Below are 12,325 nucleotides of genomic sequence, written 5' to 3'. Positions count from 1 at the left end.
TTCAAAACTGAGTTTCAGAGTTGATAAAAACATACAACAAAATTCTACAAGAAGAAAACATGACATTTGGTGGCATATAAAGAACCACCATCAGATTGGAGAGCCCATGACTGGACACTTGTTACTTTCTGTAGTACATATGTCAAGTAAATCATTATTTTAAAACATTAAGAAAACCTACCTGTTTCTTATCTCGAATTGAAGCATCAAGTGATAACTGTCTATCATATAGATTGAAATAATTGTCCTTTTCTGTTAAGAAAGTAGTCTTTAATTTTTGATATTCTTGAGCTAAACGTAGATTTTCTTCTAGAGAATCATCTTGTACTTTCTAGAACATGAATATATATTTAAAATCATTTTAATTTCCTTGAATTTTTTCAACATCATTTGTATTATCTACAAATATTATATTACATAGTGTAGAAAAATAAAGTCAAAAAGGTGCTTCCTCTGATACCAATATCCTCCTTGGATTTAATAATTTTCTTTCTTGATGCACCTACTTCTTTTCTTTCTTTTTTGAACACTGATTTGCCAGAGTCTCTCTGACTTTTCTTCTCCCTCTTTCTCAGACTTCCCTCCACAATGCCTTGGGAAGTACTCAGTCCTGAGATGCTCTACTCAGCTTCCTAGAAGACTTCTTCCAGTTTACAACCCCCATTCCTTTCCCCAAACTCCAATGCTCAAATAGGTAGAAGACACTCAGAAGCTTAGAATTCTATCTCCAAGAGGTTTGGGGTGGTGGCACTCACTGAAAACATAGAAAATTAAAGGATAAAAGACAGGGAACACAACATTTAGAAGTACAATGCGAGAGCGATTATTTGATCCTACTATACATTATCTGTATTAAAAGTTAAATCTGTGAGCAGTTGAGAATTTTATAACACCCCCTTATGACTAAACAAATTTATTAAATCTAATACAAGTCCCTTAGAATATAACTTTTGTAGTATTACCAATTGGCAAATTAGCGGCTACCTATCATTTTGAGCTAGATGTGTGAATTCAGTCTAGTTGCTGATTCTTTTTAACGTTTGTATCACATACAGTTTTCACTGGTGCTTCAAAAAATGCAGAATTTATCAACAGCCTTAAATGTTTTCAAACCTGTTAATCTAATAGTTCATTTTATGGAAAATTTATTCTAAGCAAAAGGTGTTATTCACTAAAACTTTATTCATAGTAGCAAAAAGTTTGCAAAACACATAAATGTGGATTAATCATAATGATGATAATGGTGATTAAATAACTAGTTATAAAAATAACCATTGTGAAGCAATTAAAAATATTTCTTTGTGAAAACTGCCATATCGAACCTTTAGAATAAATTGCTTAAAAATATATTGCAGTATGAGAATGTGCATAGATGAAATGTAATTCAGCAGAAAATTGCCTATACAAATATTTCTGTATTTACACACTTGAAGATTTATTAAGGTCAACAAACATATTTCTCATAAAAGCCTGGTATCCATATTGATCCCTAATGATGAATACTATGTCATAGCTGTTCTTCAAAAAATCAAAATGATGAACTGAGAACCATTTTAAATGTCCTTGTCCTAATTCTGGCACAGTAATTTCAAACTTTAGAAATTTTTATCTAATAAACTTATCTAAAATCACATAGAATTAACTTTTGGTAGGGGGACCAAATATCTATGAGTATTTTGCTTTGGTGGAGCTACTTTTGAAGAAAAGGGTTGCAATTCTTTTTGATATCTTAACACTTACTAAAATCTAAGCCTCAAGTGATTCATTTGGATCTTTGATGAATGTTCTACTGAAGGTAGGAGGAGGAATCATTTTGAGTTATTTTTGTTTGTTTAACATAAGCACAGCCCTGATACCTAAGGTATTCTACTCAGATTTCTTTCAAGCCCTAGATGGCTACTATAAACATTGCATTTGAGAGAAGTGGTAGGAAAGTTGTGGGATTTGCCTTAAACCTGTTTAATGGAACTTTAGTGAAGATGTATTTGGTACTTTATGGTTTGCTCACTGCGTAAAATGCAGCTTTTGCAAATACATATACCTTTAATTTCTGTATGACACCAATTCTTACTGCTTTGTATGCCATAATTAGATACCAAGAAATGAAATTGTGCAGTTGTCAATGAATCTTCAAAACACTGTTACACCAGTCATGATATTTTACATTATCACTTCTCAATAATGAATTTATAGAAGGATTTGCCAATTTACTACCTATTCCTGAAAGTCAGTGACCTTCAGATGTCCAGTGAAGTTTCAGGTTTATAAACATTTTAAATAATGGTATTCTACTGACACTCTTTGAAAAATTTTTTTTATGCTTAACTTTACAACTTTGACTTAATTTTAACAATAGTATTATTACGTGTGAGTGAAACAAAGAGGGAATGATACTGGTGGAAATATGTCCAGGGGAAATAATGTTACCACTACTGGAGTTGAAGAACTTATAAAAGATTAACAGCAGGAGATATTTAACAAGGGCACAGAAGTTGGGGTCAGAAATATAATCAAAGGTAAGAAGAAAGCAGAAACTAATGAGAATAAGAAGACTTCTACGTGCTTTTAAATTCAAATCCAGCTGAATCTTATCAGTAAAATCTTTTTCTTAAAGTCTTGGCTAATTGTGAACTTGAAAAAAATTTTGTTCCTAAAACCATTAAAGAAAAATTTGATTGCTATCTCTGTATGTTAAAATAATTGTGTTTTGAGTTTACAGTGTTATTTCATTCACTCATTCATTCATTTTCATTAATTACTTATTCAAAACTTTGAATTTAATAACTACTATATGCCAAGCTCTAGAATATAATGGTGAATCTCCAAAATTCATAGTTTTGTAATAAAGACTTGTATTATAAATCACAGAGGGGCGCCTGGGTGACTCAGTGGGTTAAAGCCTCTGCCTTCCGCTCAGGTCATGATCCCAGGCTCCTGGAATGGAGCCCCACATGGGGCTCTCTTCTCAGCAGAGAGCCTGCTTCCTCCTCTCTCTCTCTCTCTGCCTGCCTCTCCACCTACTTATGATCTCTGTCTGTCAAATAAATAAAATCTTTTAAAAAATCACACAAATATATAATTAGAATATAGAATATGTATTACCTGGTAGTATCCTACTTGAGAGGTAAAGATTTGAAAGAAGTATATAAAGAGAACTTACACAGTATATTTTTGCACTGAACATTATTCTAAGGATATAGCACATGCCCAGCCTTAGCAAGAGTTTTTTTCTCTGGGTGCGTCATTGACTTTCATAAGGTATGGATTCCCTTGAAACATAACATTTTTCTGGGGTTACCTAATTAGCCCATGAACAAACCAATCAAACCAATCAATTTCTGCCTGGCCCTCTCTTTGGGGACATTCATCCTTAGAACCAGGTACCATATTATAAGGAATCCAGACCTCATGGAGACGTTATGTGTAAGTGTTCCAGCAAACAATCCTAACTTATGTGGCAGAGAACAGTCAGCATCACTCATGAATAAATGAGTCATTTGAAGATGATTCCAATCCCTAGTTTCTGAGTAACCCAGCTGATGGTTCAGAAAGTGAGAGATAAGAGACAAGCAGGCTCTGCTGTGTCCTGTCCAAATTTCTGACACATAGAATCATGAGCCATAAAGTATGGCGGTATCTATTATGCAACCATGGTGACTGAAACACCCAGACATCTTGTGCAAGATTACATATATACTAAATGGAGACTTGAGCTGTTTATCCAGACAGACTGGCTCTAGATCCCATACTCTTCACCATCCAATATATTTCCTTTGTAAACTTGAGCCACCACTCAACACTATGCAGCACTGTCTTTATAAAACCTAATGATATTAAACAATCAAATAACAGAATTACCTTGTTCTGAGCCTACTTCCACCAAGCAACTCTCTTTTTATAATCTGGCTAACACACAGCTTATTGACATAGATAAAATGAGCGGTTGAAGGAAACTAGAACTTGGTCCCTTTGAAGCCACTTTTTATTATAAGTCAATATGGGTATGTTGGTTATACATAACCAGTCCCTTGGTTTTTTGTTTATTTGCTTGTTTTACCTACATAATTCCATAGTCCATGATTTGATTAGGACTGATGCATTCACTACAAGACCAACTGCCCAAGTAATTAGACTTTTACAGCTGAGGATGCACAATTCTGGACTACGGTTGATGCAACAGTGCTACCCATTGGCTCTAAATGGAGGTCCAGCCAGATACACTTACCCTGGAGAAAGTCTAAACACATTTGAACATTTTTTAAAAATTTAATGTGGATCGGGAACCTGGGTGGCTAAGTGGGTTAAAGACTCTGCTTTCGGCTCAGGTCATGATCCCAGGGTCCTGGGATCGAGTTCCACATCGGACTCTCTGCTCAGCAGGGAGACTGCTTCCTCCTTTCTCTCTGCCTGTCTCTCTGCCTACTTGTGATCTCTGTCTGTCAAATAAATAAATAAAATCTTAAAAAAAATTTAATGTGGATTAATGGCAAAAGAGATTACAAGACAGAAACTTGATCTAAATATTCTGGAGAGATGTTTATGATTAAAGTATTTGCACTGTGCATGTACATGTAGAAGACCTACATAGCTACTTACAAATACTTTAATGTTATTCAAATAGTCTTAGCGTCCATACCTAAATTTATGGTAATGTATCACCTACACCCTCAGTCATTATTAATACAGGCATTTGGATCCAGTTTGCCAGGCAGGGGGACTATAATTACATATTGTAAAAAGTTGTCATCTTTGACCCAGTTCTAATTCTAAGTGTCCCATCCTGATATGATTATGTGCGGCTGCCTCAGGTGATCTTTCCTGATGATATGTCATCTCCTGATTCTTGGTTATTAGTAGTTTACTGTAGAAGCTCCTTGCTCCTTCCACATCCTGCCAGGGCTTTGCTGGCTGTTAGTGACACATATGTCCATGTTCTTACATAGATTGCACCACACTCACTGGAGTCCCATGGTTGGAAAGGATTGACTTCCTGCCAGCACCACGAGAAAACAAAAATTGTATTGTGGTATTTACTGATTAATTTACTCCAGAGTATCCTCATGTTTAGCTTTTGTTCATTCAATCATTTGTTCAGCAAACCCTTAGTAAGCTTATTCTCTGGGTCCCGTTCCATGGCTACCCCAAGGATTAATAAGAATAGAATGTCACCCTTTTCACCAGGGATTAGAAGCTAGAGTAGAAGGATGCAGAGGAGTAAACAAGTCTATTTCGAGGTATCTCTTGAAGTACTTGTAATCAATTCTACCAGTGGAACTGATTCCACTAGATGGGGGAGTTGGTCAGAAAAGGCCTCATAGAAAAAATAATCAGAGATTTCAATCTTAGAACAGTCTTTTATTTGGCAGGGATCAAAACTCTCCCGCTATGTGGGTCAATATATATTTGAGCAAAGCTGGGTGAGTCAGTCAAGAGGAATGTTTTTATGGCCCCTTTAGGACTATTAGATTGTTGTTACCTATGACTTGTGAATTAGGCTTTCATGGATTGTGTTAAATGTTCTGTTATCTCTAGGCTTTAAAATATTACTATGCAAACAATGAAAAGTACCCATATATTTAGTATCCCACTGATGCAAAGCATCATAAATAATGCTCCATTCCAAGCACTAGAGTTTCAGTAGCACATGATCTTGTACATATGTTCATGCATTAAACCAGTGATGTCATACTATTAAAACCTTGGTAAAATATTACTATGCAAACAAGGAAAAGTACCCATATATTTAGTATCCCACCTTTGGCACATCTCTGCCAGTTTAGGACATTGGATTGGTAGTTTTGCATGCAGTGACCCTTTGATATTATTCAAGTAGGCAACAGTACCGAGACTGATTCATGGAATGTGCAGGGGATAGAGTTAAGAATAAAGGAGACCTAGAGGCTTGAAGTCTCTTTGTGAACACTGTCACTTCAAAAGCATTCCCTTTGATTAATGGGAATTAGCATGGTGAACGTAAATGCTTGAAAAACATGCCAATTTTCTAACGATATAACAGGCATGGAGAAAGCATATGTATAGGTGCATCACCTACTGTGTGCAGAGAGGCATTATTGTATTGCTGTTCCCTTAAAATCTATACACCAATTACTACAGAAAACGAGAGTCCTCCCCAGTGTTTCCAAGAAGCAAGTCTGTAAGAATGATATGTGTCGATACCCTGAAGCCTCAAAGGAGCAAATAACTGTTCTAACTCTCCCAGGACCCACTTCCTTGTCTGTGCTGCCATGGAAACCAGTCTCTTGTCCAACATGAGTTCTCTGATAATTAGTCTTGAACATTCTTGATTTTTAAACGAACAAATCAGTCCTCCGCATCAAGGTTGTTACGTGCCTCAGACTCTATATATTACCATGTTTCACAGAATGCTCTCTATCCAGTAATTTATTCAAAATGCTTACTGAGCAACTGGTATACACAAAGCACTCTTGGGGACACTCTGAGCGGTCAAATAGCACCTGTCCCTGCCAGAGTCCAGGGGAATACCCTTTTAGTTACTCCACTCCAGCACCCCCACACATGATGACTACATGCATATATGATAACAACCAGGACTCTATCTTAGCTCCCTGACGGGGTTACAAATGTAGATGCTGTCAATTCACTCATAAAATTCACCAACGGAGACTATGACATTGCCTCTTAAAGAATTCAGAAGTATCCACTGAGTACCCATTGAGTATTAATACCCTGTATTAACTCTGCTTGTTCCTTATTATTTTTAGATGCTGTTCATTGTACATATTTGGCCGGGAATTATTGATACCAGCATGAAAAAATGCACAATTTTAGGGCTGAAGAAGCCTGCAATCAGATAAGGGAACTGAGACATTCACAAAGCTAACTACAGCAGAATACATCATATATGAAAAAGGATAAAAGACATATCCAAATAATGATAGTAGTTCCATGAGAGATCAGTTCCAGTGAAAGTGATAAGCAAAGTTCCAAGGAAGAGTCATTTTTTTTTAAGATTTTATTTATTCATTTGAGAGAGAATGAGAGTGAGAGAGAGAGCACGAGAGGGGAGAAGGTCGGAGGGAGAAGTAGACTCCCTGCTGAGCAGGCAGCCCAGTGCAGGACTGGATCCCAGGACTCCAAGATCATGACCTGAGCCAAAGGCAGTTGTTTAACCAACTGAGCCACCCAGGCGCCCCAAGAGTCATTTTTTTAAAAAAGATTCTGAATATATTTCATATACAGAGTCCTGTCTATGTTATTAGCAGGGAAAATCTATCTAGAGCTATAGATGCTTGTTAAATATTAAAAACCACATAATTAACGTGGGTATATGTTGACTGTAGCATTTCTCCTATAACTACCTGATGTCTTTAAGAAATGCTTTACAGGGGTGCCTGGGTGGCTCAGTCGTTAAGTGGCTACCTTTGGCTCAGGTCATGATCCCAGGGTCCTTGAATGGAGCCCAGCATCAGGGTCCCTGCTCAGTGGGGAGCCTGCTTCTCCCTCTCCTACTCCTCAAGCCTGTGCTCTCTCTCTCTCACTGTGTGTCTCTCTCTCTGTCAAATAAACAAATAAAAAAATCTTTAAAAAAAAAAGAAATGCTTTACAAATGCCACTTCCATTAGCTATTGAATTTCTATCTGACCAGTTTTCTTCCATATAATGCATGCCCCTCAAAGAATGCAATGTAACTGATCAGAGAAACAAATTTTGTAGTAAGAAAAAGAGGGTAAAACTTGGTGTCACATAATCTATATATACTAGTGAATTTTTTCAAGGTGAAATACATGATGTAAACAATTATATTACAAGCATGTCCTCTATAAGTGATGAACCACAGTAATAATAATTCCTATAAATTTACTGCTTATTAAGTAAACTTCAAATTTTAACCTTCATTTAAATAATGTGTCCTCTACTATTGTTTAAGATTGTTAAACAGAAACATATTTGTATATCACTTCCTTGTTAAATATTTCTATGCATTTTGTAATTTAATTGTATTTCAATTTGTCAATATTTTTAAAATATATATTTAAAGTCTGGTACTCTTTTTACCATGTCAGGTGAAAAACTGAACAATTTCCTCTTCATATGCATGTCCTGATTTGAATAGTTTAAGATTTAGAAAGGTTTCCTATTTACTCACATTTTAATGATATACATTTCTACTTCACTGGTAGAAAAGGCTGATCAGTCACAGAAAGGTCAGTTAACACTAAATAGACCCTTTCTTTATGTAATTACAAAGAATAATATCTTTGTGCTGATGGCACTGCACATGGAGTGGGTGATGCAGAGAATTAATGTGCTGCCTTGTTGGCCCATGGGATAGAGATTCCAATACAATAACCACAACTTATTCTAATTATGCAGCTTTAAAAGGTCATCAGCAAAAAGAGTTAAGGAATTATCAACTAACTTTATCATAAAGTAATAATGCACTACATAAATGCAGAAACTTTAAGAACAGTACCTAGAAACTTTATTACAAATGTGAGACTGATCTAAGAGGTTCAGGTACATACAATATAGCATAAATTAAGTAAATTCATTGAAAAATTAAAATATAAGATATTTTATAACTTCCTATTGCTATAGTCAAGTAACCTGAACTCACCTTTTATTTGTGGTAAATGTTTAATTTTGAAAATATTTATGCTTAATGCCAATTTCATTGCTACGTCCATGTTATATGAGAATTTAAATATTTCTTTTTAAAACCCACTTATAAAATCTTTATAAAATCCATTATAAAATAATACTTGCTGATTATATTACACACAAATAGTAGAGAGGCACATGAAATAGAATATTAAAGTCCTTCTTCACAAATACAGCCATTTTCATACTCTAGACAGACAGTACTAGTTTATTCCAAGAGTTTAAGGAACAGAAACTTTTCAAAAAACTCTTGTCAATGAGGAAGTGGAGGCCAGGAAAATCAATTTCTTATCTAACGTCACACAGGAAGAGAATATCAGTATTGCTAGAATACAATCTGATTTCAGCCTAATATCCTTTCTGGGACTATATCACTTCCTAATCTTGAATGTGAATTACAGGACGTGTTAGATTCTAGATTGATAGGTGTGAATGTCCTAATTTTTGGATATTTTATAGAATTACATCAGACTTTCAAAATAAACTGGATGCTCACGGAGAAGAGAATTTTTTGGAATTAAATATATATATAACTATATATATAATTAAATATATATTAAAAAATGCTTCAGTGTCTTTTCCTTGGGAATGTGGGGTCAGAAAAATTTAGGCCCAATTTCAGAAGTGCCAACTACGAAAAGTATAGTAAATTATTTGCAGTCTAGTAAAATATTCTTATAGATAAAATTATTACTAATGCTTTTTCTCTTTTGCTCCTCTCAGTTAGATAGTCTCCTTACTGATAAACGATCATGAGCATCTCTGACCGCCTGATGTTGTTACTCATACTGGAGCACTGCCTAAACCTTTGTGATGGATCTCAATAGGGTTAAAAATACCTGAGGCAATTTTCTATAAATACTCATTCTGAGACCCATCTAGTCCCCCAAGTAACTTAATCCCAATATGGAAAAAAATCACTTTCTTTTTTAAGATTTTATTTATTTATTCTACTGAGAGAGAGAAAGCACAGCAGGGGGAGCAGCAGGCAGAGGGAGAGGGAGAAGCAGGCTCACCCTGAGCAGGAAGCCTGAGGTGGGGTAGGATCCTCGGGTCCTGGGATCATGAACTAAGCCGAAGGCAGATACATAACAACTGAGCCACCCAGATGCCCCCAAAAATCACTTCCTAGAACAAGTTTCATCAAATTATGCCTTTCCAGCCAGATCTAGCCCACCGCCTATTTTCGTAAAGAAATGTTAGTGGAGCACTATTCCCTTGTTCATTTTCATATTGTCATGATTGCCTTATTCTGTGGTGGTGGAGCTGAGTAATGGCAACAGAGACTGAGTGGATCACAAAGCCTAAAATACTCACTATCTCTTCCTTTATACAAAAAGTTTGCTGAACCGTGCTCTAGTATATCAGTATCATGAAAAACAAAGGTCTCTCTAGGTCTCTTATTCAAGGTTGATTTTGGCTGTACATACACCTGCACAAAGAGAAAGACTGCTGAAAGCATTTTGTTTTTCAAGCAAAGGCATATATTAAGGAGGCACAGCCTATTAATAATTCAAAAGTGTCTCCAAGACCTTTAAAATAAGGAGATGCTTGTGAGCTTTTTAAGTGCCCTCAAAATGGACACGATAACTTTGCAGAGAGTTGTCAGAGCTGTGAAGATACCATAAATAATGCCTGAATGCATCTACCCCACACCTTCTTCAATTAAATGTGGTTCGTGTAGGTCCTGCATTATAGGAAGCTAGAGGTCTGTTCATTGTTCTACTGTAATTTCTGATTTGGGGATCCATGGTTAACTTTCCATTGCTAAGTTAAAGTTTAATTTTGCAGGTGACATAGATGTCCATTCATTTGCTGAATGGCTTAGCAAAATGTGGTGGTCACCTACCATGAAAGACTATAAAATGATTAGAAGAAAGGCACTAGCTATATATTATAGTAACACAGGATGATCTTTAAAATAGTATTGAGTACACAAGACAGAAACAGATTGATAAATATTGCATAATTCAACACACGAGAAAGTACCAATGAGAGCTGGAAAGAAACAACTAGGAATTAAAGGTATGGGGAGGCAAAATAAATGAAAATGGAAAGATATGCAGGTTCTATATAGTCAGCAATGACACCATTCTCTCTTAAAATGATTAAATGGATGGGTTATTAGATCTTACACATTTTTTTCAGGGTTTTAATGAAAATCCTTAAAATAAGTCACCAAACACCAAACAACTCTAGGACATATCTCTGCAACATAAGGTCCCCCAGGGCCACAACCCTAAGATTTATTCTGAATATCAACTAGTCATGGTCATAACATATGAAGACATGAAGAAATCTGTCATTATAATTATTATCAAATTTATAGTTACTTCCCTCTATGTCTTCCTTTTCTCTCATCTTTCATTTTTCTTCAACTTATTTATTCCTTTTTTTCCTATTTCCTCTTTCCTTCCTTTTGCTTCATCCTCATTATGTTTGCCAAGCATGATACCATTCAACTAAATTCCCCTTGTTATCATCCTTCCTATTTCCCTTCCCATCATTTCCTCAACCCATTTTTCTTTCCAAGTCACCATGGCACAAAAACAGAAGTGTCTCAAAAAATGAAAAGCATTTGGGATATAATGACTGCCCATGGTTTTTTGTTTGTTTGTTTGTTTTTCCAGATTATAAGACACTTCACAGAAATCTAAGACAATGAATAAAAGGTGAGATGTATATTGTGTAATTCACCTATGGCTGCCTTCATTTTGAAGGCTGGCAAGATATTCATTTGGATAGTGGTGGTGGAAAATGAATGAAACTGACAACGTTTGGTCTTTCTGGAAAGGCGGATTAGAGATAGTTTATGTTTCTGTATCAATATGCCATGTTAGCCAGCATGAAGTCACAAGAGTGCCAATAAGTTTGCTTAAGTAAGTATAGGACAGATACAATTATATTCTTATACAGAGATACACATAAGTAGTTTTCTGTTTAATCTATCTAAAGACATGAAGAAAGTCAGAGAATAAAAAAATGTAAAACAAGCTAGAATCTCCTTAGTAGGGATGCAGAACAACAAAAAACAATAAACCTGGCATTTATGTTATTAGGAAGTAATTCCTAATTCACTGAGAGCAAATACTGCATATATGTACTGATACATGGTGAAATGTGTAAAGATTGTAAAGATTAGCATTTTCAACTTGTCTTGGAAAACTGGCACTGGGTAAGGCCCAGTCAGTACTATACTACTGTACTATGTATAGCCGTCACTGCAATCACAATTATTTATTATGGTTAATATCTTTGTCTTAATTTCCTCACTTCTATGAACTTTTTGTACCTTATTTTTTGGCCCAGTACATATTAGTATCTCAGTAAACATTATTGAATGAATGACTAGATAAATGAACTATATTATACTCATGTCCTGTTGACACAGGGCAGAGGAAATGGGTGGGCTGAACCTGAATAATTTTTATTTTCTTTAAGGATCTACTCCGGCCAAATGTTCTTAAATAGGTGGACTTTTTGGAGTATTAGAGTTGGAAGGCATTTTACGTGTTTTCTCATTCTGTAGAGAAACATTTCACAATTCATTTTTACAACATAAAAACATAAAAATTTGCCCATTTACATTTTGACTGAGAAAAATAATAAGGTTTCCAGTTCTTTAAATCCTAGTTTACAAAAGCATTTTACTGTATAATCTCTCTGTGTTGTATTCCAGTTT

General features: G+C 35.4%; 1 protein-coding gene across 1 annotated transcript in view; it reads right to left on the bottom strand.

The window, feature by feature from the left end:
- CCDC178 (coiled-coil domain containing 178) overlaps nucleotides 1-12,325 on the bottom strand; it is a gene marked incomplete at both ends in the record, with an annotated part of 413,121 nt that overhangs the window by 162,154 nt on the left and 238,642 nt on the right. Inside the window, 1 exon segment of the mRNA XM_080821927.1 lies at nucleotides 182-331. Within this exon segment, the coding sequence (XP_080678053.1) occupies nucleotides 182-331 (150 nt within the window).

The sequence above is a fragment of the Martes martes genome, assembly GCF_963455335.1.
Source record: "Martes martes genome assembly, chromosome: 13".
NCBI lineage: Eukaryota > Metazoa > Chordata > Mammalia > Carnivora > Mustelidae > Martes > Martes martes.
This window is presented reverse-complemented; position numbering and strand designations above follow the sequence as displayed.